Source organism: Citrus sinensis, chromosome 8, assembly GCF_022201045.2.
Source record: "Citrus sinensis cultivar Valencia sweet orange chromosome 8, DVS_A1.0, whole genome shotgun sequence".
Taxonomy (NCBI): Eukaryota; Viridiplantae; Streptophyta; class Magnoliopsida; order Sapindales; family Rutaceae; genus Citrus; species Citrus sinensis.
This window is the reverse complement of record NC_068563.1, coordinates 25,527,901-25,549,922: the sequence shown is the minus strand read 5'-3', so window position 1 is coordinate 25,549,922 and position 22,022 is coordinate 25,527,901. Positions and strand designations below refer to the sequence as shown.

At 34.8% G+C, this 22,022-nt stretch overlaps 2 protein-coding genes across 5 annotated transcripts; one reads left to right on the top strand and one right to left on the bottom strand.

Moving 5' to 3' along the window:
- Positions 1–170: 170 nt before the first annotated feature.
- LOC102619861 (protein TIC 100) lies at positions 171–9,080 on the bottom strand. The gene is made up of 11 exons (XM_006471351.4): positions 8,296–9,080; positions 7,570–7,641; positions 7,229–7,318; positions 6,936–7,109; positions 5,939–6,029; positions 4,615–4,677; positions 4,424–4,490; positions 3,763–3,866; positions 3,558–3,684; positions 1,186–1,937; positions 171–755 (listed from the first exon to the last, which is right to left on the bottom strand). Exons 1-11 carry the CDS (start codon positions 8,946–8,948, stop codon positions 324–326), a joined length of 2,625 nt encoding a protein of 874 aa, XP_006471414.1. The 5' UTR covers positions 8,949–9,080; the 3' UTR covers positions 171–323.
- A 3,080-nt stretch (positions 9,081–12,160) lies between these two features.
- On the top strand, positions 12,161–20,091 carry LOC102619180 (DNA glycosylase/AP lyase ROS1-like). Of its 4 annotated transcripts, none has more exons than XM_006471349.4 (24): positions 12,161–12,282; positions 12,437–12,874; positions 12,967–13,059; positions 13,182–14,291; positions 14,374–14,493; positions 14,584–14,826; positions 14,914–14,985; positions 15,063–15,473; positions 15,615–15,705; positions 15,796–16,954; positions 17,080–17,159; positions 17,267–17,351; positions 17,544–17,635; positions 17,709–17,777; positions 17,872–17,908; positions 18,022–18,104; positions 18,224–18,661; positions 18,746–18,782; positions 18,871–18,928; positions 19,030–19,166; positions 19,259–19,324; positions 19,422–19,536; positions 19,636–19,674; positions 19,825–20,091. In XM_006471349.4, exons 2-24 carry the CDS (start codon positions 12,445–12,447, stop codon positions 19,944–19,946), a joined length of 5,187 nt encoding a protein of 1,728 aa, XP_006471412.1. In that variant the 5' UTR covers positions 12,161–12,282; positions 12,437–12,444; the 3' UTR covers positions 19,947–20,091. The 4 variants fall into 4 exon arrangements, with proteins under 4 accessions (XP_006471412.1, XP_052288080.1, XP_006471411.1 ...); XM_052432120.1 differs by having other exon boundaries at positions 14,374–14,505; XM_006471348.4 differs by having other exon boundaries at positions 14,374–14,826.
- The last annotated feature ends 1,931 nt before the right edge of the window (positions 20,092–22,022 follow it).

Below are 22,022 nucleotides of genomic sequence, written 5' to 3'. Positions count from 1 at the left end.
TATTGAGTCCAACCAAACTTCCTAATTTAATGAGGAATTCTCAATAATGTCTGCTTAATAAATCAGCTGAAAGTGAAGTTAGCGTTTGAATATCCTGCAAAAACTATAAAATAATTTTTAAATAAAGAAAATTGCAGGATTCACAGTTCACTCATTCAGATATGCGAGGATTTAGTTTAGCAACATATCTTTGCCTAAAACCCAAAATTATTTAATTTTCAATGCCCATCTTAAAACGGGTAAAGTTGCAAGTAGATTACAAAAAATTGAACAATGAGATGAAGCTACAACAAAATTGACCACCTTCACGATGGTCATAGATGTTAAAGAGCAATGCGGTGAGGCTCAATACCGATAGTATCTGTATACGATTCCAAATAACACATTGGAGTATGCAACGATAATATGTTGTCAAACTCACACTCTGGTGTCACTAGCAGCTGACTTTCGCTATGCGGTCTCGCTGCTTTCAGGAGGACTTGTTTTGGACTGACAGAGGCCGAAGGGCGTGTTAGAATCCGAGATAAGGAATGTAATTGTGATGTCCTCTGATTTGCGTGGTTTCTTGTTTGAAAGTTGCGATGTGTTTGCATCTTTGCCGTCAAGCTCCTCTTTTCACTGAGTACTAAAGGGAAACTAACCGAATCAACATGTACCAAGTCATCCTTCCAGTCTCCAACACATGGGGTAGTTTGCTTTAGCGGCAATCTGCCCCGCTTCCAAGATAAAAATGATTGTTGCAGCCTTGATGGAATCTGCAAGTGAAAGAAAATCATATATAATAAATTATTCCAAGGTCTGTTTCCATAAGTTCAAGGAAAAAAAAAAAGACCGACATTTCATCACAAAGAAAATCAGAAAGTAGATCATCGACTTAAAACCATAACATATAAAAGATTTAGTATGAACAACTTGAAGAATTGATAGAATTCAAAGGAATAAAAAATAGTTATATCAAATGTTCAATCCATAATTTTTTAAGTCACACACTCTCTAATAGGAAACGGTAAACCTTTTCTAATCTATATTTTTCAAAGCCAACGCACCACAAGGTTTTGTTATCATCATGTAACGGGTAAAAGTGTTATATGAACTATTAACCTTGTTCATTTCATTTCATCAGACAGCAAGCAAGACTATTTGCAACTATTAGGCTATAGATATCCCATGGGAGTCAGAACTTACCAATGAAACAAGGCTACAAGAAGCAAATGATAATGATGAAGAAGAAAATGGAGAATCCCCAGGTCTCTTTCCCTTCTGATCATCCTTTGTTTGGTTCTCATCTGCAGAAACAGATCCAAAACTAGCTGGTGCATCCTCCTCCTCCTCCTCTTCTTCTTCTTCCTCTCCCTCTTCCACTTTCACTTCATCTCTCCCCACTTCAGCTGTAGCTTTCTCAGGTTGGCTGGACAATGCTGAAAGATTTTCTTCCTCCTCCAAACCCAATTCTGCTTTCTTCTCTTCCTCCTCCTCTCTCTTCTTCAACTCCTCATCCATCTCCTCAATGGCCTCTTCCAGGCACAATTCAGCCTCTATCAGGTCAAGTTCTTTTTCATAAAGCTGCAGCTTCATCTCACTCTCTTTCTTCTTCTCTTCAGTCCATTTCCCTAGTTTGTCCATCATTGGCTTTAATTTATTTTCCACTCCCTTTGCAATGCGCGTCCAAGTGGTTTCCTTTTCTTCAACTACCCGACCATAAAACTCATCAAAACCAAGGGGTAGAAACTCAATCTTCTCTGGGTCTGGCTCTTGTCCTTCTTTCAGAGGAGGCTGCCAAAATAATCTAACTCCGTGTTCCTCATCTTCAATATAATTGATTAACCGCCCAGTTGGTGTGTGTAGGATAAGAGGATCTTCAGTATATATAAGCTTTGATGGATCTTCAGGATCGGGCTCTGGTTCCTTGTTAACGAAAATATATTCTGGAGGCTCCTCTGATGAAGAAAATATAAAAGACGTCAAGCACGGTGCAAGTGAATTGCTTAATAGCTCAATAAACAAGCAGCTAATACATCAGAGGAGAGGCAGAAATAAGAATATTAACATTAAAAGCTTGAAGAATGAGCAAAATAAACACCAACCACCTTGTTTACCCAAATGAAATAACAAATTACTAGCGTTCCAAATTTCTAGTGATCTTCATTCATTGACCATATTTTAACTGTCAAATCCTTTAAATTTCTTACTGAATTTCAAATTCTCTTGTGTTTTATCTACATTTGTTAGTTTATTTAAGGACCAATAAAATTGTGTTTCGCTGATGAAAAACATGTTGATGAACACAAGGGTCAAATCAGACTTTTGGGGATTGATACTGTTTTGTATGGATTTGATTGATTTTGGGTGGATACCTGGTCCACTCTTAATAGGGATGGCAATGGGGCGGGGTGGGGGTGGGGATGCCTACCCCATTCCCCACCCCATTAAAAATTTTTGCCTCCATTCCCCACCCCATTTCCCAATAAATTTAGTGGGTTGGGGATGGGGAATCCCCACGTGGAGAATGATTCCCCCATCCCCACCCCATTCCCCATTTACTTATTTTACAGTAGATATAAAAATATGATTTTAGTAAATTAAAAATTAGAGACTTAAAATAAAATCATTACCATATTATAAAGTATTGAAATTTTTTTTAAAAATCTCTAAACATTTGAAACAATATCTTAAAATAATATTAAAAGTGAAATATATTTAAAGAGAGCAGCTTCTTAAAAGAGAAAAAAATATAATAATGTTTTCAAGTTGAAAAATATTGTAGGGTTTTCTTTTATTCATATTCTATTTATATTACATAAAAACTAAAAAAATTATTAATTGACATTATAGTTGATAAAACAATAATTATTAAATAAGAATTAAAAACATATTTATATATAATTGGGATTGGGATGGGGGTGGGGTGGGGAGTGCAATACCAAATCCCACCCCGTTAACAATTTAGGGATTACTTTTCTCCCACTCCCCACCCCATTCCCCAAAAATTATTAAAAATTTTCCCCATTTGGGGTGGGGCTCCATGGGGCCCCAAACCCGTGGAGGATTTTGCCATCCCTAACTCTTAAAGTGTATTTTGTCAACTATTTATTAATACAAATACTCATAGTCACTTATTGAAAAAAAAAGGTAACAGAAGAAAATTAGTAACAATTCTTAAGGAAGAAATTCTTTTGATATGCTTAATTGCTGATTGATGTATCTTGCAAGAAAATAAATGATCTAGAAATAGATATGAAACATTTTTTTTCTCTCTCTCTAAAGCATTCAAAAATTTTCACTTGCCTTTCTGGATCTTGACACTGTTAAGAAACCAAAGATACTTAATCCTTAAGAAAAAAAAGAAAAAGAAATAAATAAAAGAAGAAAACGAGAAATAATGCCGGAAACAGAATAACAAAAGCTGAAAGTTCTGGTACAAGAAAAATGCAAAAGCCTGATTGGCTTGCATATCATATGCAGGCCCCTTGCAAGCCTAAAACCAGAATGGGAAGTAAAATTCCCATTGTGTGTGTGTGTGTGTGTGTGTGAGAGAAAGAGAGAGAGAGGAGTGATACCTTTCTCCCACCAGTGTTCAAGCTCAGCAGGCATCGGTATCCTTAATGGTGATTTATAAAATGAGTTTAACCATATTTCTCTTTCCCGATCAATCTCGTGAACATATGTTTTCCAATAATCAGGGACCTGCAAAATGAACATATTCATTTCTTGATTCGTTGCATGACCTAAAGGGAAGACCACTGAGCTAGGAATTCAACTCGCCTCATAAAACTGGTTAATGAAGCCTGGTGCCATCCACACATCTTCTTCCTCATAGAAATAGGGATGTTGAGGATCGCTATATGGACCACTCTCTTCTCTGACCACTGGCAAGAAAAAAAAAATACCAAATAACAAGTCAATTTTTTACATCATTGGCGATAAAAGGTTGCAAAGCAAAAAAGAAGAGTGAAGTAACAAATATATATAGAGTCATAATCTAGTAAGGGTTCCTTTACAAAATTATGTGCATCCTAAAGTTTCTAGCATTAACTCAAGTCTCCATCAGTGAACCGCCAAACTTTGAAAAACATGAGATATGCCTGGTCTGAAGCAAAGAGACATATGATTCAACTCAAAGATTTAAGTGACCTATTTCTTTCTTGGTGCCCTGGAGATGAGAACAGTTGAAGGTTTCTAGTAACCACTCGACAGACAACAGCTTCCAAGAAACTCACATGCACCTAGACACCTAACATGTATAATGCATCCATCAAATCAATGATTATGAAGAAATGTCATTAAAAAGGTAGATAATAATCCCAGGATAATACCGTCCCCATTCCATACTGCATAAATTATTCTAAATGAAGATGGCGAAACTTGGAGTTAAATATAGCTATCCTTGTACAAATAAGATTGATAATAGAGAATGATTACATACTTCCATCCGGTTTATTGACAAACATCCGAGCTTTAGCAGCAGCTACTTCTGCAAGACCTGCATGCAGCTGAAAGACCCATAAAATCAGTCAAAGATCTTTATGCTACCTGAACAGATATCTTTCCTTTTTTTTTTTTTAAATTCTTTCCACCTTAACACAATGTTTAAAACAGTAAACAACTGTCATATACCGCTACAGTCTCTTCATCACAGCCCTCAGAATCTTCCAATAGCTCTCCAAAGTAGAATCTTCCCTGCATTTTAAAGATTAAATGACATTTACTTAATAAGCCCACTTACATGTAGCGTTTCAGGTATATTAAACACTAGAGAATCAATAGCAATTAAGGTAGCATTTACTTTTCCGATTGGATTTAGAATCCTAAGGAGTGAGAATCTTGGGGATTGGGAGTGTGGAGTGAGAGTGAGAGTAGGTTGTTTACTTACAATGGAATGAGAGTGTGGAATAGAGACTAGAATCTCATTTAGGTGATTACTTCATCTTGGGTTGGGAGTGAATTGTTTCAAATTACAATTTTACCCTAATTTAAAGAATTGTAGTTTGTAATTACAAAGTGAATAAAAAATATATTTCTAAAATAAACTACTTATTTTATAATTAATTTTAATCTTATAAGTTAATAATAATTATTAATATTCTTAATTATGTAAATCACAAATTTTTTATTAATTTTAATTTTAATTGTGTAAATTAAAAATTATTGATAAGATCAAAACAAATGAAAATGAGACATTATTATTAATAATATAGTACAAAATTAATATTTTCTTAGAATAAACTATTTATTATTATCAATTATTAATATTAAATAAATATAATAATATTATATTTTCAAATAAAGATATTATATAGTAATATTATTAATTATCTATGAATATATTAATATTATTAATTATCTATGAATATATTAATATTATTTTTCAGTAATTTTAACTCAAAATCAATGTACATTATTGTTTTTAATTTAGTAATATATTAAAAAATATAATAATATTATTTAAATAAATATGGTATTATTATTTTTAAATAAATGTAACAATATTTGATTTTAATAAATATAATTATAATTATATTTTAATATTTTATTTTAATAAATATAATTATGTTATATTTAAAGGAAAGGATAATGGAGCGGGAATCCCTCTCCCACCTTTAAATAAGCATATAAACACTAGAGTGGGAGGACTTCACACTCCTCACTCTCACTCCAGTAAGTAAACACACCATAAAGGCACCCAAAATCAAAATCTTAACATAAGAAAATAAGGAAATTTTCTAGCAATAACATATCTATGTATTTCTTTTTCTTAAGCAGAACCTGTAACCTATCAGATATTCTATGTGTAATGGCGCACAAGTAACAAAAACGTTGGGACTTACTAAGTGTACAATGTCTAAACCTGTTTTGCATCTTTAGTCAATTAAAGTCCCCCAAGCATAAAGTTTGGAAATTGGAGTGGACTGAATGATTAATGACTATATACAGGACCTACATATATGGGGCGCTCATTGATTTCATATAAACCACATCCATGCATTCTCCCATGCTTCCACTGACCAGCATAACGGTATCGACCCTTCTCCCTGTAAGAGAGATATAATGATCATTCATAAAAGTTTGTAATTTCAAACACAAAATATTTAAAAAAAAGGGACAAGAAAAGAAGACCGATAATGTGTCTAGGTCACACTGTACGTGCAAAAAGTCATACTAACTAACTAACTAACAACTAACTTTTACAAGGTTCATATAATTTGGCACATTTGGTTTGGAACTCAAATTGTTTAAGCTGGCATTTCCTAATGGGTTTAGCTGGGTTCCAATCCTTAGCCATTAATAGGAAATGGTATCATAAAACATCAAGCTATTAAAGAAAATGCTTAAGACTCAAGATGAAGTTATAGACCAAGATTTTCTCTAGGGGCCAGAATTTTCATTTTAATTTTAACTGTGAGCAGACTTTGTTATCAAGACATGAAATTAGAAACATAAAAAAGATCAATTTAAAAAATAATTTTGCATGTTTACATTTATTTATTCATTTAACAAGTGTACGTCTTGATAATAATCATTCCTCATATTTTTGTTACATTCTCATACAAGTGTCAATTCATTTAGTACCAAGTTTGATTAATTTTTCAATCAGACGTAAGCATAACTTACAATGTCAATTGCCTCCTACTCGCCTGAGACATAGTTTACCGGAAAAGTAAACCACGTGCTCACGGAAAGAGGGAAGTGCTTCAGATAGTATAACTTAGATCCCCAAACTAATTTGTAATAAATCTTAGGTGCAGAGTACAATCCTAGTCACCCCCTAAGTTCACACATCAGAAAAGTATTCGTGCAGATCCAGACAAGTAGGAAAGATAATGATTCTTATAAAAATACGTATTATCAAAGTAATAAAAATAGAAAGGTGTGAATGTGGATCTACAATGATGATTTAAAAAAAAAAAAGAATCAGATAGCTTCAAGATAAATCTTACGGTTTTTTCCCAAATTCTGTAATCCATTCATCGCGTTCGTAAAAAGGGATTTCATACTCATCCCCAGCCAACTGAATGCTATCTTCAATATCCATCTCTAGCCACTTTTTGTCTTCTGGAGACATAAAATCTCTTGAGAAAATTTTCCCTTCAGCACGCATCTCTTCTTCAAGCCTTGGAAAGAGGGCAGTACCCAACTCAATCATTTAAATCACCCAGAAAATAATTGTTTATATTCCATCCACGGATTTACAGAATAATGAAACAGCACACAAGCAGGATCATAAACATACTTTGAACCTGGCACAGGTTCTATATCAGGTATGTCCACTTCAACGACCCCATGCCCTTCCATGTTGTTCTGAAGCCATTCACCTTCATACCTACAAATTTGGAAATTTCAGTAATAATTACTTTTCTTCTTGATAAAACCTAACTTGAAAAAGATGACAAAGAAGAATTTGGAATACAAAGCCCCAATGGATATTGACAAAGCATAATCCAATATAGACGAGCAAGGGGTTGAACATATAGAGTGATAAGGTAAAATAACTAGTTCTGTTGAAGCATAAATACAAGGAGGAAAAAGAAAAAAAAAAAGCAATTGCAACTGCTAAGATAAAAACAGACAAACCTGACCAGCCCTTGCTCAGCAATGTAAACACCTTTCCCATGAGCCAAGTCATCCCAAACAGTACCTTCATACCTTGAACAGGAAGCGTATTTTTAAAGTAATCAGCAAAGAAAATAAGTGAAAGCAAGCATGTGTGCTGTAATTAGTAATTCAAACAACATTAACCACCCAAGAAATACAGAAGATTAACAATGAAAACAATCCTGATACAGTGACCTAGAGGACAAGAAAACTGTTGAAATAAATAAACAGACAGTGAAACAACTTATCTAAAAGCAACTGCATCCTGTCAACCTCCCACATCAATAATGTATTAAGGTTTGACGTAATCAAACTCACAGTCAAACTAAAAGCCAAATCCCTAGCACTCCAATACACATCCAAAATCAAGAACATAATCACTTCAATTCCTCTAGTATCATCAAACAGACGATTATGGAACAGCACAATCAGATGTCAGCAAAAGTAACACATAATCAAACAGCACCATAGCAATCATCCTACTCATGAGCTAATACAGTCAACAAACTAAAGTAACTTCCTAATCCTCTCGAGCTATTTGCAATACAAATCACAATAGTTTTATTAACATATAAGTAACTACTTTGCTTCTACTTGCTTTTAAGAGCTTAAGGGTTTGATTAATTCCTCATCTTTAAACGAATAGATAGAAATATAAGGGTAACTTTGTAGGTATAAACCAAAATTAGTGAAGGAAAAACATACGAGCTTCCATCGGCAAAAACGTAGCTAACCCAGGTTAAAAACTCCTCAATCCTATCCAACTCCTCGATGACAGCCTTAGGAGTGGCGATATCAACATGGTCATCCGGTACCACGGGGTAAGGCTGCCTGTAGGGCAAGTAAAACGGGGCAATGGGCGGGACCTTACCGGCCTTATACATATCCTTCACCACATCCCAATCCTCTTCATCGGCAAAAGCCGGGTCCCAGCCGGGTTTGGTCATCTCCAACGGGGCGTCCGCCCAGAGCTCTTTCAAGTCCTGTTCCATCCAATTCTCAGGATCTTTCGGGAAATCAAACATGCGCTCATTGCACACTTCGGTTTCGTCCACATCTTCTTCTAAATCCTCTTCGTAATCCAGCAAGTCTTGGTATCTTGGACTCTTCATGGCTCTGTTGAACCGGGCGACGTTGATTTCGGGCGTGTTCATTTCCGGAGGTGGAGCTTCGCCGTACCGGACCGGCACGTAGTTTTTGAGGATCTCCTCGTCGTCGTCTTGTTGTCGTTGTCGTTGTCGTTTCTCGCCTGAGTCGGAGTCGGAGTCGGAGTCGGAGTCAGACTCATTGGAGTTTTCTTCTTGTTCTTCGTCTTCGTTCGGGCTTTCTTGTTGCTGATTTTCTTCTTTGCTCGGCATTTTAGGTTTTGGGTTCTTGAGAGAGTGAGTGAAGTGTGTAACAGAGTAGATGAGAAGATAAGGCGAGTGATACTGAAGACGAAATTTACAAAGCCAATTTGAGCAGATTCCGAATGAGGGTTTTAGGAAATTTTGTTTTTGTTTTAACTGTTTTCATGGAGTGGTTAAACGAGCCGGGTTGAGCTTTATTTTTATCTACACCCCACTTTTCTTTTAATAACACCCAACCAGCTTGGGATGATACGACGATTATCTACGGCCCATTTGTTTTGTACTGACACCCACTTAGTTCGGGCTGATAGACAATGAAGAGGCTCTGTGGTTGCGGCAAATTACGTTGGGTCGGGATCCTGGCACGCGGATTGAGTTACTATTAGACTATAACATTAAAAAATTTAAAAATATTTTGTACAACACACGTCATCATGATTATTCCAATTTTTTTTATGTATTTTAATTTATAAAAACAAATAATTGAATACAGATAATTGAATATTAAAAAGGGAAAAGGACATCTACGCCATTAAATTTTGGAGAAATAATCATAAAAACCCTTAAGTTTTTAAAAAGAAACACTAAAATTTTTTTTTAACCATAATACTCTTTGAATTTGAAGTTTTTTAAATAATACAAATTTAATATAAATAATATAATCATCTAATAGACTGATAATATTGAATTATTTTTAACATTTAAAATAATATTAAATTTTAAATTACTACATTTGTTGATACAAAAATTAGTTCGGTTTCACTAACTCGAGCAGATAATCTTGTCGACACTTGAATTTGTACTAGGAATGACGGCTTAATGTTGTGGCTTTCCCTACTCGAGCAATCACCCTTAACCTCACACTTGTTTGGCCGGACCACCTACACACACAACACTCCGTTAGAGGGGCGCCATATGTTTTTTTAGCAAAAATCTTCCGACGCTCAAGTTAGTGATTGTGCTTTTCACATAAAAACTTGTGCTACAATTTCGTGGCTTCATTCTGATTACTTTAAACAAAAAAACTAATTTTAAAGAGAAAAGAGCACTCACAACACTCCGTTAGAGGAGCGCTGGATGTTTTTTTGGCAAAAACCTTCCGACGCTTAAATTAGTAATCGATTTTTAAAAAGAGAAAAGAGCAATCTCCATAAAAAGTTTTTGAGGAAGAAGAGAGTGATTATATAAAAGTCTAGTCCAAAGAATTGTCTAACTCCTTTACCTTTATCCCCTGTAGCTTTTATATTCGAACGGAATCTTCGGTTTCCTCTCCCCACGATCATTATTGGGTCAATAGCATTATCGTGGGTGAATGGACACCACAACTGCTATTGAGTGGGTTTCAGCGGGTTTCGTGCCCGAACTCTCTAGAACCCACGTGTTGACAACTGTCGTTGACTAATTCTTTAATCAAGCTCGATCTTGTCCTCTCCTCGCACTCCCTTAAACCTATTGTAGTTGTGCAACCAAACTCACACCTCATCGGGTATGACTTTCCTCGAGGAGCAGATTCATGTGGAGGAGATCTCATCCTAATCGAGCACTCCTGGTCACGATATTTCTCACCCTAAATAACATTTATTTTAATAACATAGTTGTATTCATTATAGAGATTTTAAATAAATTTTTGGGTTAAATAGATTTTATAATTAACAAAATGTCTCCCCATTAATAATATTTAAATTATTTTTTATAATATTCAAAATAATTTTTATTTTTATTTATTTATTATAATATTATATTTCTATTTATCATTAAAATTACTTTAATATAATAAATTAGGTCCAATAGATTGTAAAAAATTCAAATATTTTTTAAATATTAAAATTATTTTAAAATGTATAAATTATTACATTTATTTTTATGCCATATTTCTATTTATTATAAAATTTTGGGATTATTTTTTTAGATTTATAGAGTCAAAGGGTATCATAGTCAAAAGGGAGTCTTGGTATTTCTTATTGAAAACTTAGTGGTTGTTTGTTTGTTTTTTTTTCCTTAATGACTTAATTAACTTAAATTTTATTCAGTTAAATCATTAAGTCTGTTTGTTTTTTCAACTTAATGAAGATTTTCAGCAATTAAGTCATTAATTTATTAAGCTAATTTTTTTAGTTTTTTACTTAATCTAAAAAGTTTGAATGCTATTATTAAAATATATTTTTCAAAATATCTCTATCTAATTAATTAATTTTCATCATTAGCTAAATAAAATTTAATAATTATCATTATTACCCATCTGTATATAACTTGTGATAACATATAGTGGTAAACTATTATTATTTTATCTTTTTCTTTTGTTCAAATTAGCATTATTTACATTCATAGTTTTTTAATGAATATTTTTCGTATAAAAACATCGCAAACTATAATAAAATTGATTAACATATATGATATAAAATATTAAAGAGTTGTACTCAATTGAATATGATTTATGTTATGATAATTTATTCCCCTATTTATATTCTTTAAGATGTTTATTATTTGTTTAACATTATAATTTGTAAGTGCATAAATGTAAAAAATGAGTTTTCATATTTTTTAAGTTAAAAAAGTAAAAAATTTAATATTTGTTTTTAGCTATTCAGATAAAAATAAATAAACATGTCGTTCAGATTCAGACATTCAGTTCTATTCAGAATTTATACTAATTCAAATTTATTCAAATTTCAAACAAAAAAATAAACGCCATCTTAGAGTATTTACGACTATTTCTCTAAACTTTAGGAGCGTAAGTGTCTTTTTTCCTATTTAACATAATAAATTAAAACATATTTTATTTTTATGAAATTTAAAAAATTAAATTTCAGACAGAAAAACAAACAGCATTGTTTCTAAGCAGGTAAACCAAAGGCACCGCGAGTGTTTTTATGCAGGTGAAATAGGTAAGTTTTGGAACTTCCAAATTCCAATGCAACAGAATTTGGACCTTTTAATTAATTACTCTTAATTTAAAAATTCAAACAGATTAATCTAATCCTTCAAAAAATTGAATGAAAAATGGCCGATAACAACCGCAATCCCTTAATCAAAATTAATTTTTGATTTAGAATCAGAAATCAACTAAAGCTATTCAAATATAATCCGGAAAATTTTTTTTATTTATATCCTCACCAATAAAAGTGAAGGTAACTAACATTGGAGAAAAGTGAAACACCGTAAAAGTCAAAGTTAAGTCACAGTAAAACTAAGTAACTAACCCTAACGTCTTTTTAATTATCTCGTACTCACCAAAGATGTTATATTACTCCCACTCACCAACACAACACATCACGTCACATCCGACGTATCAGGGATCACGCCAAGATTCCTGAATAATTTTTTTCTCCGGCTCAGCTCCACTGTAAGGCTTTCTCTCTCTGTATTCTGCAATTTTTACAATTAAATTTTGCTTCTTTTTTTGTTGTTGTTGTTGATTACTTAAAAGGGTAACAACTAAGTGAATAATTTTCTGTTTCGTTTTGTTTCGGCATTACTCTGTCGTCCTTTGATCGCAGAGGGAGGGATGTTTCGTGAACAAGTTTACAAGCGGAGAGCTAAAGAGAAAGAGGGGTTGCAGTTGCAGGAATATAATAACAATAATGCAGGTGGTGAATGTTGCTGTTGGGTCCCAGGGACCCCTGCAAAGGAGAAGAATCCTGGACCTGTTTCATCAAACCCTGAGGCTGAATTGTATCTGATTGATTTAAACAAAAGCATCGATGAGTGGCAACATGAGGCTGCGGCTGCGCCGGAAGTTTTTGAATTTTCAGTTTCTGTAGACAAGAATGCTCAATTGGTTGAACTCATCAATGCGGCTGCTCCGGCTGCTCCTCAGGAATCTGCTATTTTGTCTCCAGTAGTGGTTTCCGGAAAAGGGCCTGAACCCAACGGCTTTTTGCTTCCAATTTCTGATAAGAATCCTATCAGCTCCCCGGAATCCTGTGTTTCTCCACGTAAGTAACAATGTCTTTTCTTCCTTGGCATTTATTAAATTTGAATTTCTGTCTGTGAGTTCCAAAATTAATTGATTGACGTGGAAACGCAGAAGAGCGCGGCAGCGGGAACGATGATGATGGCGACAATCTGAAACACCCGCAGCAGAACGGTACAAACTCCCCGGATTCTTGCGTATCGCAGCGTAAGTGAAGTTAATTCTTTGAGAATTTTGATAATTTTGTTGATGCTGAGTGTGTGTGTGTGTGTGTTTTTTTTTTTTTTTCAAATCACTTATGGACCTATGTTTATAAACATGTCTTGCAGATGTTCAACAGAATGTGCAAGAGGAAGAGGAGGTGGTGGTACGGGAAGAGAAGGTTGGGGTGTTTAGTACGGAAGTTGAAAATTTGAAGAAAGGACTGAAGAAAAGAGGGCCAAAACAGAAATCCAAAATGAAGAATCATAGACCCAGAGTGCTCGTTGAAGGAATGCCAAAGAAGGAACCAACGCCAAAGAAGGCCCCGCAGCAGCCTAAGACGCCGAAGCCTGTGACTCCAAATCGTGCCCATGAAACAACCCGGAAGAGGAAGTATGTGAGAAAAAATTCGGTTTCAGGGAATGTAGTGATGGATGAAAGTGTCTCCAAGAGAAGGAAGTGTGGGAGGGGAAATAGACAAAGTAACTCGGATGCCATCATTTTACTTCCTCCTCCTCCCATAAAGACGTGTAGGCAAGCTTTGAACTTTGATTTGGAAAACCAGTCAAGAGATGACAAAGCCATAATTATAGCTATTCCTGAATGTGGAGTCCAAGCATTAGATGAATGTGCCTTCACAAAAGCTACTGAACATGGAGTCCAAGTAGTGGATGAGTGTGTGGATGCTAGGGAGCAACGTGAGAACAACAAAACTAGAAGCAATAGAAGAAGCAGGAGGAGACGGAGATTAAATATATTATTCATGCGTAATCTACCCGTAGGCCAAGGACAGTATCCAAGAAGAAAGAGGAGATTGAGGAGAGCGACAAGGAGATGCAACTTAACTGTACTAACTGCAATTCCATTATGCAGCCAGCTGCCCAAACTTCCTTCTAAGCAAGCTTTTCCCGGCGAAAAAGCAACTCCAATATGCAGCCAGCCACCAAAGCTTCCTCGCAAACAAGCAGCTGCTATTGAAAAGAATGAAGCTGAGGTTATTTATGAACCAGAAGCTAGCAAAGATATGTTGTTGACTGATAACCTTGAAAAGAATGTCGCTGGCAGAACCATAGAACCCTCTGTTGTTGTTGATTTAGAACTTCAAGGAAATAAAAGTGAAGGAAGTCCATTCAAATATGAGGATTTCCCACTTGCTAGCTACTTAACAGGTGTTCCTCGTAAAAAACGAAAACACCCTCTGGAACTTGAGAATTTTGGGCTCATGGACCAGGCAATAGGTATATTTCTTAAACAAATGTATTAATCATGATTCCCTATTTAAGCTGCATATGTTTAATGCCTACTGTTATATCGATGTAGATTCACAGAAAAATTTGCAGGAACCTGGTTTGGGATTACAGGAAGGCTTTCAGGAACCCAGAATTGGTGAATCGCCACACTTTCAAGAGCAAAAAATTGATTCACTGGCACCCTTTCCTGGTCAGAGTTCTGGTAAAACGTTACCCTTTCCTGGACATTTTATTAGTGGCTTGCCGCAGCAGAATATTGGTGTCCTCGGACTGTTGCCAGAACTGAGTATTGGTGCAGTGGAACCTTTTCTGGACCAGAGTAATTCTTCATTGGAATTTTTTCCAAGACAGGCACAGGCGATCAACTCACAGGCGGAATTCTTGAAGGAACAGGTAATGTATCGTCTGGACCAGTTGCGCAAACAGATAAATGGTCCTTCTTCACAGTTACAGGAACAGAATCGAGTTATCCAGAGAAAATCTTGGAATCCCAAGGGTTTGTGGTTCACTGCCAAATCAAGAGGTATCATGTACTCCCATTTTCAAAAAAAAAAAAAACATAGCTCATCAAATCGTGTGATCTCTAATATCAAATTCAATCCTGATGTAGGTTCACAGAAGATCATGCAAGTAGAGAGAAATGGACTTCCTACTCAGAAAATGCCACCTCGCTATCCAAGAGGTAGTTTTCTTTGGCATCAAAGCAACTTAATCATTCAAAATTATGAACCTCTAACAGCAATTCCCATCCTCACACAGGTTTACAAGTGGATATGGAGCTGCAACTACTGCAGTCAACCACTGCAGACATCATAAGGAAATTCAAGGATTTAACTATTAGAGATGGAGGCAGCCAATTGCCACTGCAATGTAATAAAGCAGATGGCCCAAGCAATGTGCACAATGCGGTGGTTCCCTATCAAGTTGGCCCTAGCAGTGAGCATGGCGCTCTGGTTCCCCATCAAATAAAAGAAAAGCGTAAGAAACTGAAACCAGAAGTTGTTCTAGACCCTGGGACATTGAGGATGTGGAATCTCATAATGAATATAGATGATGGCACCACTAAAGATCAGACAAGCAATGAGGATATGGAGAAATGGTGGCAAAAAGAAAGAGAAGTTTTTGAAGGAAGGATCCAGTCATTTACTGCTCGAATGCATCTAATTTTAGGTATTTGTTCACTAAAATATTTTCCATTATTCAGAGAATTTACTATTCACTTTTTTTTTTTTAATGTTTTTACAATCTTTTTACTGTCTCAATGTACTGAAAATGATATATTTGTTTCTCCTCTTGGATGGTATATGATAGGTGATAGAAGGTTCAAGCCATGGAAAGGTTCAGTTGTGGATTCAGTTGTTGGAGTTTATCTAACTCAAAATGTATCAGATAATCTTTCAAGGTAATTTTCTCTTTTGGGCTGGAGCTTGATTACTCAAAATTTAAAAGAACTGACTTAGACTAAACTTACATACTTTCTGTATCCCTGCAGCTCTGCATACATGTCACTTGCTGCAAGGTTTCCCTTGAAATCAACAAATGACCACACACCAAGTGATGAAAATCTCAGGACCACAGCTAGTCTAGAACCAATAGGAAGTAACTCAACATCAAATGGTGCAGTATATGATTCAGAAGGGAACATGTATTTTGTCACTGAGCCTGAACCAGATAGGTGTTGTGAATTGAAGGACAGAGACGATGCTTTTGATTCCAGGATTCAAAGGAAAGCTTTACAAGAAAATGGTGATATTAAAGTCATGACAGATGCAGTTCCATCTCAGGCATTTGACACTTCTTCTGTTCAATCCCTTGACAGAACTCAGTTGTTTCCTACAGGGAACTCAAAAGCAGATGTTGCTTCTTCAACTAAAACCTCTAATGCTGAAAGTTTTATTACCCAGTTTTCCCATACTGGGAACTTGAAAAAAAATTCTGTTAATCAGTTGTTCCCAACTGTGAACTCAAAAGCAGATGTTGCATCTCCAAGTCAAAACCATATCACCCAAAGTTCTGTTACTCAGTTCTGGCCTACTGGGAACTCGACAGCAGATGTTGCATCTCCAAGTAAAACTTGTATTAAGGAAAGTTCTATTGCTGCTTCCACAGAGATTCCGCAGCTAGAAAACACAGCCTTGCTGCAGGATAAAGTAGACGGGATATTATTCTGTGATGAATGCCTGGATGGATGTACAAAACCAACAAGGATAGACAATGGAAATCAAGCATCAACCTCAGGAAGAAATGACCTGAAAAGTGATTTTAGATCCATCTCTTCGTCAGATTTCAATGATCCCTTTGAAATCTCAGTTTTGCCTTCAAATCGAGAAAGCTTCAGAACTGGTATGCCACAAGCTCATGATGCCACAACCACAAGCAAGAAAAGTCCCAGAGGGAAAGGGAAGTCGAAAGAATATAAGTCTGACATGAAAAATGACAGGACGAAAAAGACTACTCCAAAAAAGAACAGTGATAATACAGTGCAACAGGATTGGGATCTTTTGAGGAGAATATATTCAACTGGAGAGGAAAGAAGTCACGACAAAATGGATTCTGTGGACTGGGAAGCAGTTAGGTGTGCAGACGAAAGTGAGATTGCTGATGCCATCAAAGAACGTGGCCAGCAGAACATAATTGCAGGACGAATAAAGGTACGAAACTATGCACTATGGCAAAAAAATAGGAGGTTTCAAGTTAAAGGTTTTCTTTTCCTTTTCTTCCCCTACTATTTGATATTATTCTTGTAGATGCTAACACTGGTTACTCACTTTTGCAGGAATTCCTTAACAGATTGGTTGAACTACATGGTTCCATTGACCTCGAATGGCTGCGAAATGTTCCACCTGATAAAGTGAAGTAAGCTGACATATCACTTCACTGAATGTAGCAATCTTGAATGAAACCCGCTTTCAGAAGGTAACTCATATTTAATGTATTTGTGTTGAAATCATCAACAATCCTAGGGAATACCTGCTGGACATAGAAGGATTGGGGCTAAAGAGCGTGGAGTGTGTACGGCTTTTGTCACTTCAACACATTGCCTTTCCTGTAAGATATAGTAGAATATCCTGATTACTTACCTAATAATGAAGTTTTGCCTCCTCAGAATATTTTGAGATTAAAAACTACAGTTGAGCCTTTTCTTTCTTCTTTTTTCTTTTTAAGCCAGATATAAATTTCAGGAATTATTGCTGGTCAACACATGGGACTAACTTATTTGGTCTTAAATTTTCCAACCAGGTTGATGTGAATGTTGGGCGAATAGCTGTGCGTCTAGGCTGGGTTCCCCTCCAACCCCTGCCTGGAGATCTTCACATACATCTTTTAAAAGAGTATGTATATATACAAAAAAGCACAACCTAATTTATAAATAGAAATGAGAATTTCTAATCACATTCTCTGTAGGTACCCAGTGATGGATAAAATTCAAATGTATCTTTGGCCACGACTATGCTACCTTGACCAAAAAACATTGTAATTACAAAATTCCTCCTCTAACTCAATATGTATTTATTTATTTCTCAAATATGAAATTCCATAACTAATTTTGCAACTTTTTCCAATATAGATATGAACTACATTACCAAATGATTACCTTCGGCAAGGTGTGCTATCAGTCTTTTTATAAAACACTTTGAAAGCATTACTGTCTCCTTCCCACTTTTGATCTGCTATAAAGAAAAGCTAAATGGTGATGGCATGCTGAATATTCATACAGATCTTCTGCAAGAAGAGGAGTCCAAATTGCGGTGCTTGTCCATTGAGGGGGGAGTGCAAACACTTTGCCAGTGCAGTTGCCAGGTTTGCTTCATAATTTATAGATAAATTTTCTTAACTTGTCCGGCAATACAGAGATGCCAGGAAAAGGAAAGCAAAGCAATTTTATAAAACAAATTCTGATGTTCAAATGTTGGATCCAGTGCAAGGTTTGCCTTACCAGGGCCATCAGAAAAAGGGATAGCGACGTCAGAGTTTGGTAATGGAATTGGACAAAACCCTCCTTTGGTTGTCAATCCAATACCAGTGATTCGCATTGAGGCTGATCCGGTTTCAGAATCTGGATATCAAATCAACAACTGTGAGCCTATCATTGAGGAGCCACAGTCACCAGGGCCTCAATGTTCAGAATCTCCAGAATCTGAGATTGATGATGATGATTTCAGCATTGGTGACATTGAAGAGATTCCTACTCTCAGACTTCAAGAAAGGGAGTTCAAGGAAAATTTCTCAAATTTCATGGAGATGAACAAGGTCATGCTTCAAGACTCCAGTGCTTTAGTTGCTTTGACTGCAGAAGCTGCATCCATGCCTACAAGGAAACTGAAGAGATGTGCTCATTTACGCACAGAGCACCATGTGTAAGTAGCCATTTTTATCTTCATATGATCTCCCAAAAAGATAATTTAAACATCAAATGCTAACAAAATTATATTCTTCTACAGCTATGTACTTCCAGATGCACACGAACTACTTCGAGGGGTAAAGTAACTCATTTTAAAATTCAAGTAACTTTTTATTGTTAATTATGTATCAAATTTCTGATTATGATCTGTGAATTTAATTACAGTTTGATAGGCGAGATCCTGATGATCCATCTCCCTACCTTCTTGCGATATGGTCACCAGGTACAGCATTGATGAGTTACATAATGGAATTGTTGCACGAGTTTCCATTATCTGGAAATAAGATGCTTATGATTCCATATGCTTTGCTAAATTGACATTAGGTGAATCTCCGAATTCAGTTGGCTCACCACAGTACAGATGTAACTCCAAAGATTCCAAACTTTGCAATTCGGAGATATGCTATTCTTGCAATAGTGTTTGTGAAAGAAATGCTGGTATAGTTCGCGGAACAATTTTGGTGAGTCAAAACTGTTAAGCCATTTACACATTCTAGTCTTTAAACAATTAAATCAGAGACATGACGATAGGAACAACAAATGCAATGGACAGATACCTTGTCGCACCGCAAATAGAGGCAGATTTCCATTGAATGGAACATACTTTCAAGTTAATGAAGTGAGTTCATCATTCAACATTTCTCCAACATTATGGCATTGTCATGTCATTATTAAAATGAACAATTCAATTTTTACATAATGTCAATGTTACACAGGTATTTGCAGACCATGAAACGAGCCATCACCCCATTAATGTTCCTAGGCACACGATTGCTAATCTACGAAGAGAAATCGTCTGCTTTGGAAGTTCAGCAACAACATTGTTTAATGGTACAAAGACATGTTCACTACATAATTAAGATGAGCTGTTATGCATAATGTAAAGTTAAATAGTTTGGCTCATGGAAAGATGCTTTTGCTTTATAACAGCTTTAGACATGCGGCAGATTCAGGAATACTTTTGGAGAGGTATGAAGCAACAATTTCCTAAATCCTTTATCGTACGTTAAAAATGATGAATCAATGTGCTTAATATGACAAGCTCTTTTATTATCGATCTCGATAATGAGATAGTGTCTTAGAACTTAATAGTATATATTATGCCTAAACTCTTTGCAGGGTTTGTTTGTGTGAGAGGATTTGATAGAAGATACCGGTGTCCAAGACCTCTTGTAAATAGACTTCACTGCTCACCAAGTAAGAAGGAGGCTGGAAGCAAAAGATCAAGAGATGAAAGTTGAATAAGAGATCATATAATGCCGCAAGGCAAACTGATGTTTATACACATAATAACATGCTCTAAAGATTTTGTACATATATAGGTAACTGCAAAATCTATATCTACGATCCGTTAACTTTATAACATCAGTGTGCAATTTGTTTTAATATCATTTGAACAACTAATCATAATCATATTTAGATGCAAAAAGAGTTTAGAAACAAAAATGTTTGTAACATTGTTACATGGCAAGATACATCAAGTATACTAAGGACATGTTTGGCATTGAGTTTGGATAACTGCAACTTATTAAAATATTTGGTAAACACTAATTATTATGCCTTAAAATACTAAATTAATTTGATCCATCACTTGTACGATGAAAAATTTATAATATATTTACTATTTTTTTAAAATCATTATTTTAAAATTGTATGTATTACACATTATTAACTTTTCTCAATACCAAGGAGGGAATCCAATGTTACATTTTAAAGTGTATTACTATCTATCGCTTTCTATTTTAATTTCCTCATGATTTATATCTTTCTTTTTAAATATTCGAGTTCAATAATTATATAGATTTCATCATTTTGAGTTCCAACTAATATGGTTATATGATATTTATTTATTAAATGATAAAATAATTTAATAAGTAGTTTTATAAATTATGAAATCTGTTATTCAATGTATAAGTACCGTATAAAAGCTAACCTGATGTGGCAACAGAAAAGAGTAAAAGGGAGATCCTAATTTTTTATACATACAAATCCCAGTCAAATTTGACCAAATAAATATATTACTGTTTCATTTCAGTTTATGAACACTGGTTAATAATGGATTTTTACAGGGACCCAAATGAAAAAAGGGGCCATTTCTGGTCAAGTTCTTGTTGTCATTTTCAGTTTCTAGAAGTCTAGAAACTGTAGCAACTAGTAAAGGTCGTGGAAAATTGACCAATTTTTCATTTTTACGTTTTTAAATTAATTGGATTTTTTTTTATAAAAAAAAAAAAGAAGAATTTGAAGTTGTTTGGTCAAATTATAACATAAAATTGACCTCTCGCGACTTGAGATTTTGAAAGCGGCCAGAAACTTCTGCTTCTAATTTCTAAAGAACGCCTGACTTTACCAACAAACAAAACTCAACCATATTATCTGGAAATAGAAAGAAAGGAAAAAGAAATTTGGAAAAGAAAAGAGAAAAAATCTAAGCAACTTATGCAACTGACGTGGTACATATTGATCAAATAAAAATATAAATTAATAAAATAAATCGTGTGAATCTTATAATATTTTCATCCGATTAATAAAAAAATCGTGATTCTAATTTCCAACATTAGTCTTGTTGTATTAAGAATTTAGAATAATGCAATTAGCCCCTATCAATTAAATAATCAAATTCGTTTATAATGCGTTTTTGTTTCCATATGTCTATCCAATCTTGTTTATTTAAATTAAAATATAATTTAAGATTTGATTGAATCATTCGAAACAAAAAGTGATCCATAAAAAGATGTTAAAAGGCATATTATCTGATATTTCAAATATTCTAATGTAAAATAATGCCACGTAAAAGTGGGTGAATCATTTGCATTTTTACCCGCCCATTATTCGACTTTCTGGGCACTTCGAAGATCAGATTCCTCAATGAGACCGTCTTCGCACGAGCACTGAGCACTCCGTGGCTATTTTTAATTCTAATTAGTGGAGTTTTCAACATGCTTCTGTAAAAATATTGATAATATCATGGATGGAAAACGAGTTCAAAGACAGTGAAAGGATCCCCACTTCCACTTGTAAGGGCAAAAACAAAAAAAACAAAAAAAAAATTAAAAGAGTAAATATTCGAAAAATCTTTGTATTGCAGGTTAAATATCTCGAGATGCACTTTTTTTTTATTAAATATGCGACTCTATTATTCTTATTTTTTCCTTCTCTATTACAATAATACCCTTATTATCATTTTGGAGATAATTAATTAATCTATGGAGATAATTAGTTAAGAAATTCATCCATAATTATTTATTAATAAATTAAACTATAATTATTGGTCCGAATGAACTGATATTAATTCATACGCATACAAAATTTTTCTA

Bases quoted from the DNA above. Each gene is read 5' to 3' on its own strand.
- LOC102619180 (XM_006471348.4), top strand. From the start codon at position 12,445: ATGTTTCGTGAACAAGTTTACAAGCGGAGAGCTAAAGAGAAAGAGGGG. The intron at 17,160-17,266 runs GTAAGCTGACAT...CAACAATCCTAG, and splicing joins GTTCCACCTGATAAAGTGAA to GGAATACCTGCTGGACATAG. The intron at 19,325-19,421 runs GTGAGTTCATCA...AATGTTACACAG, and splicing joins CATACTTTCAAGTTAATGAA to GTATTTGCAGACCATGAAAC.
- LOC102619861 (XM_006471351.4), bottom strand. From the start codon at position 8,948: ATGCCGAGCAAAGAAGAAAATCAGCAACAAGAAAGCCCGAACGAAGAC. The intron at 6,030-6,935 runs GTAAGATTTATC...TCTCTCTTACAG, and splicing joins ACAGAATTTGGGAAAAAACC to GGAGAAGGGTCGATACCGTT. The intron at 3,867-4,423 runs GTATGTAATCAT...TTTTCTTGCCAG, and splicing joins TGTCAATAAACCGGATGGAA to TGGTCAGAGAAGAGAGTGGT.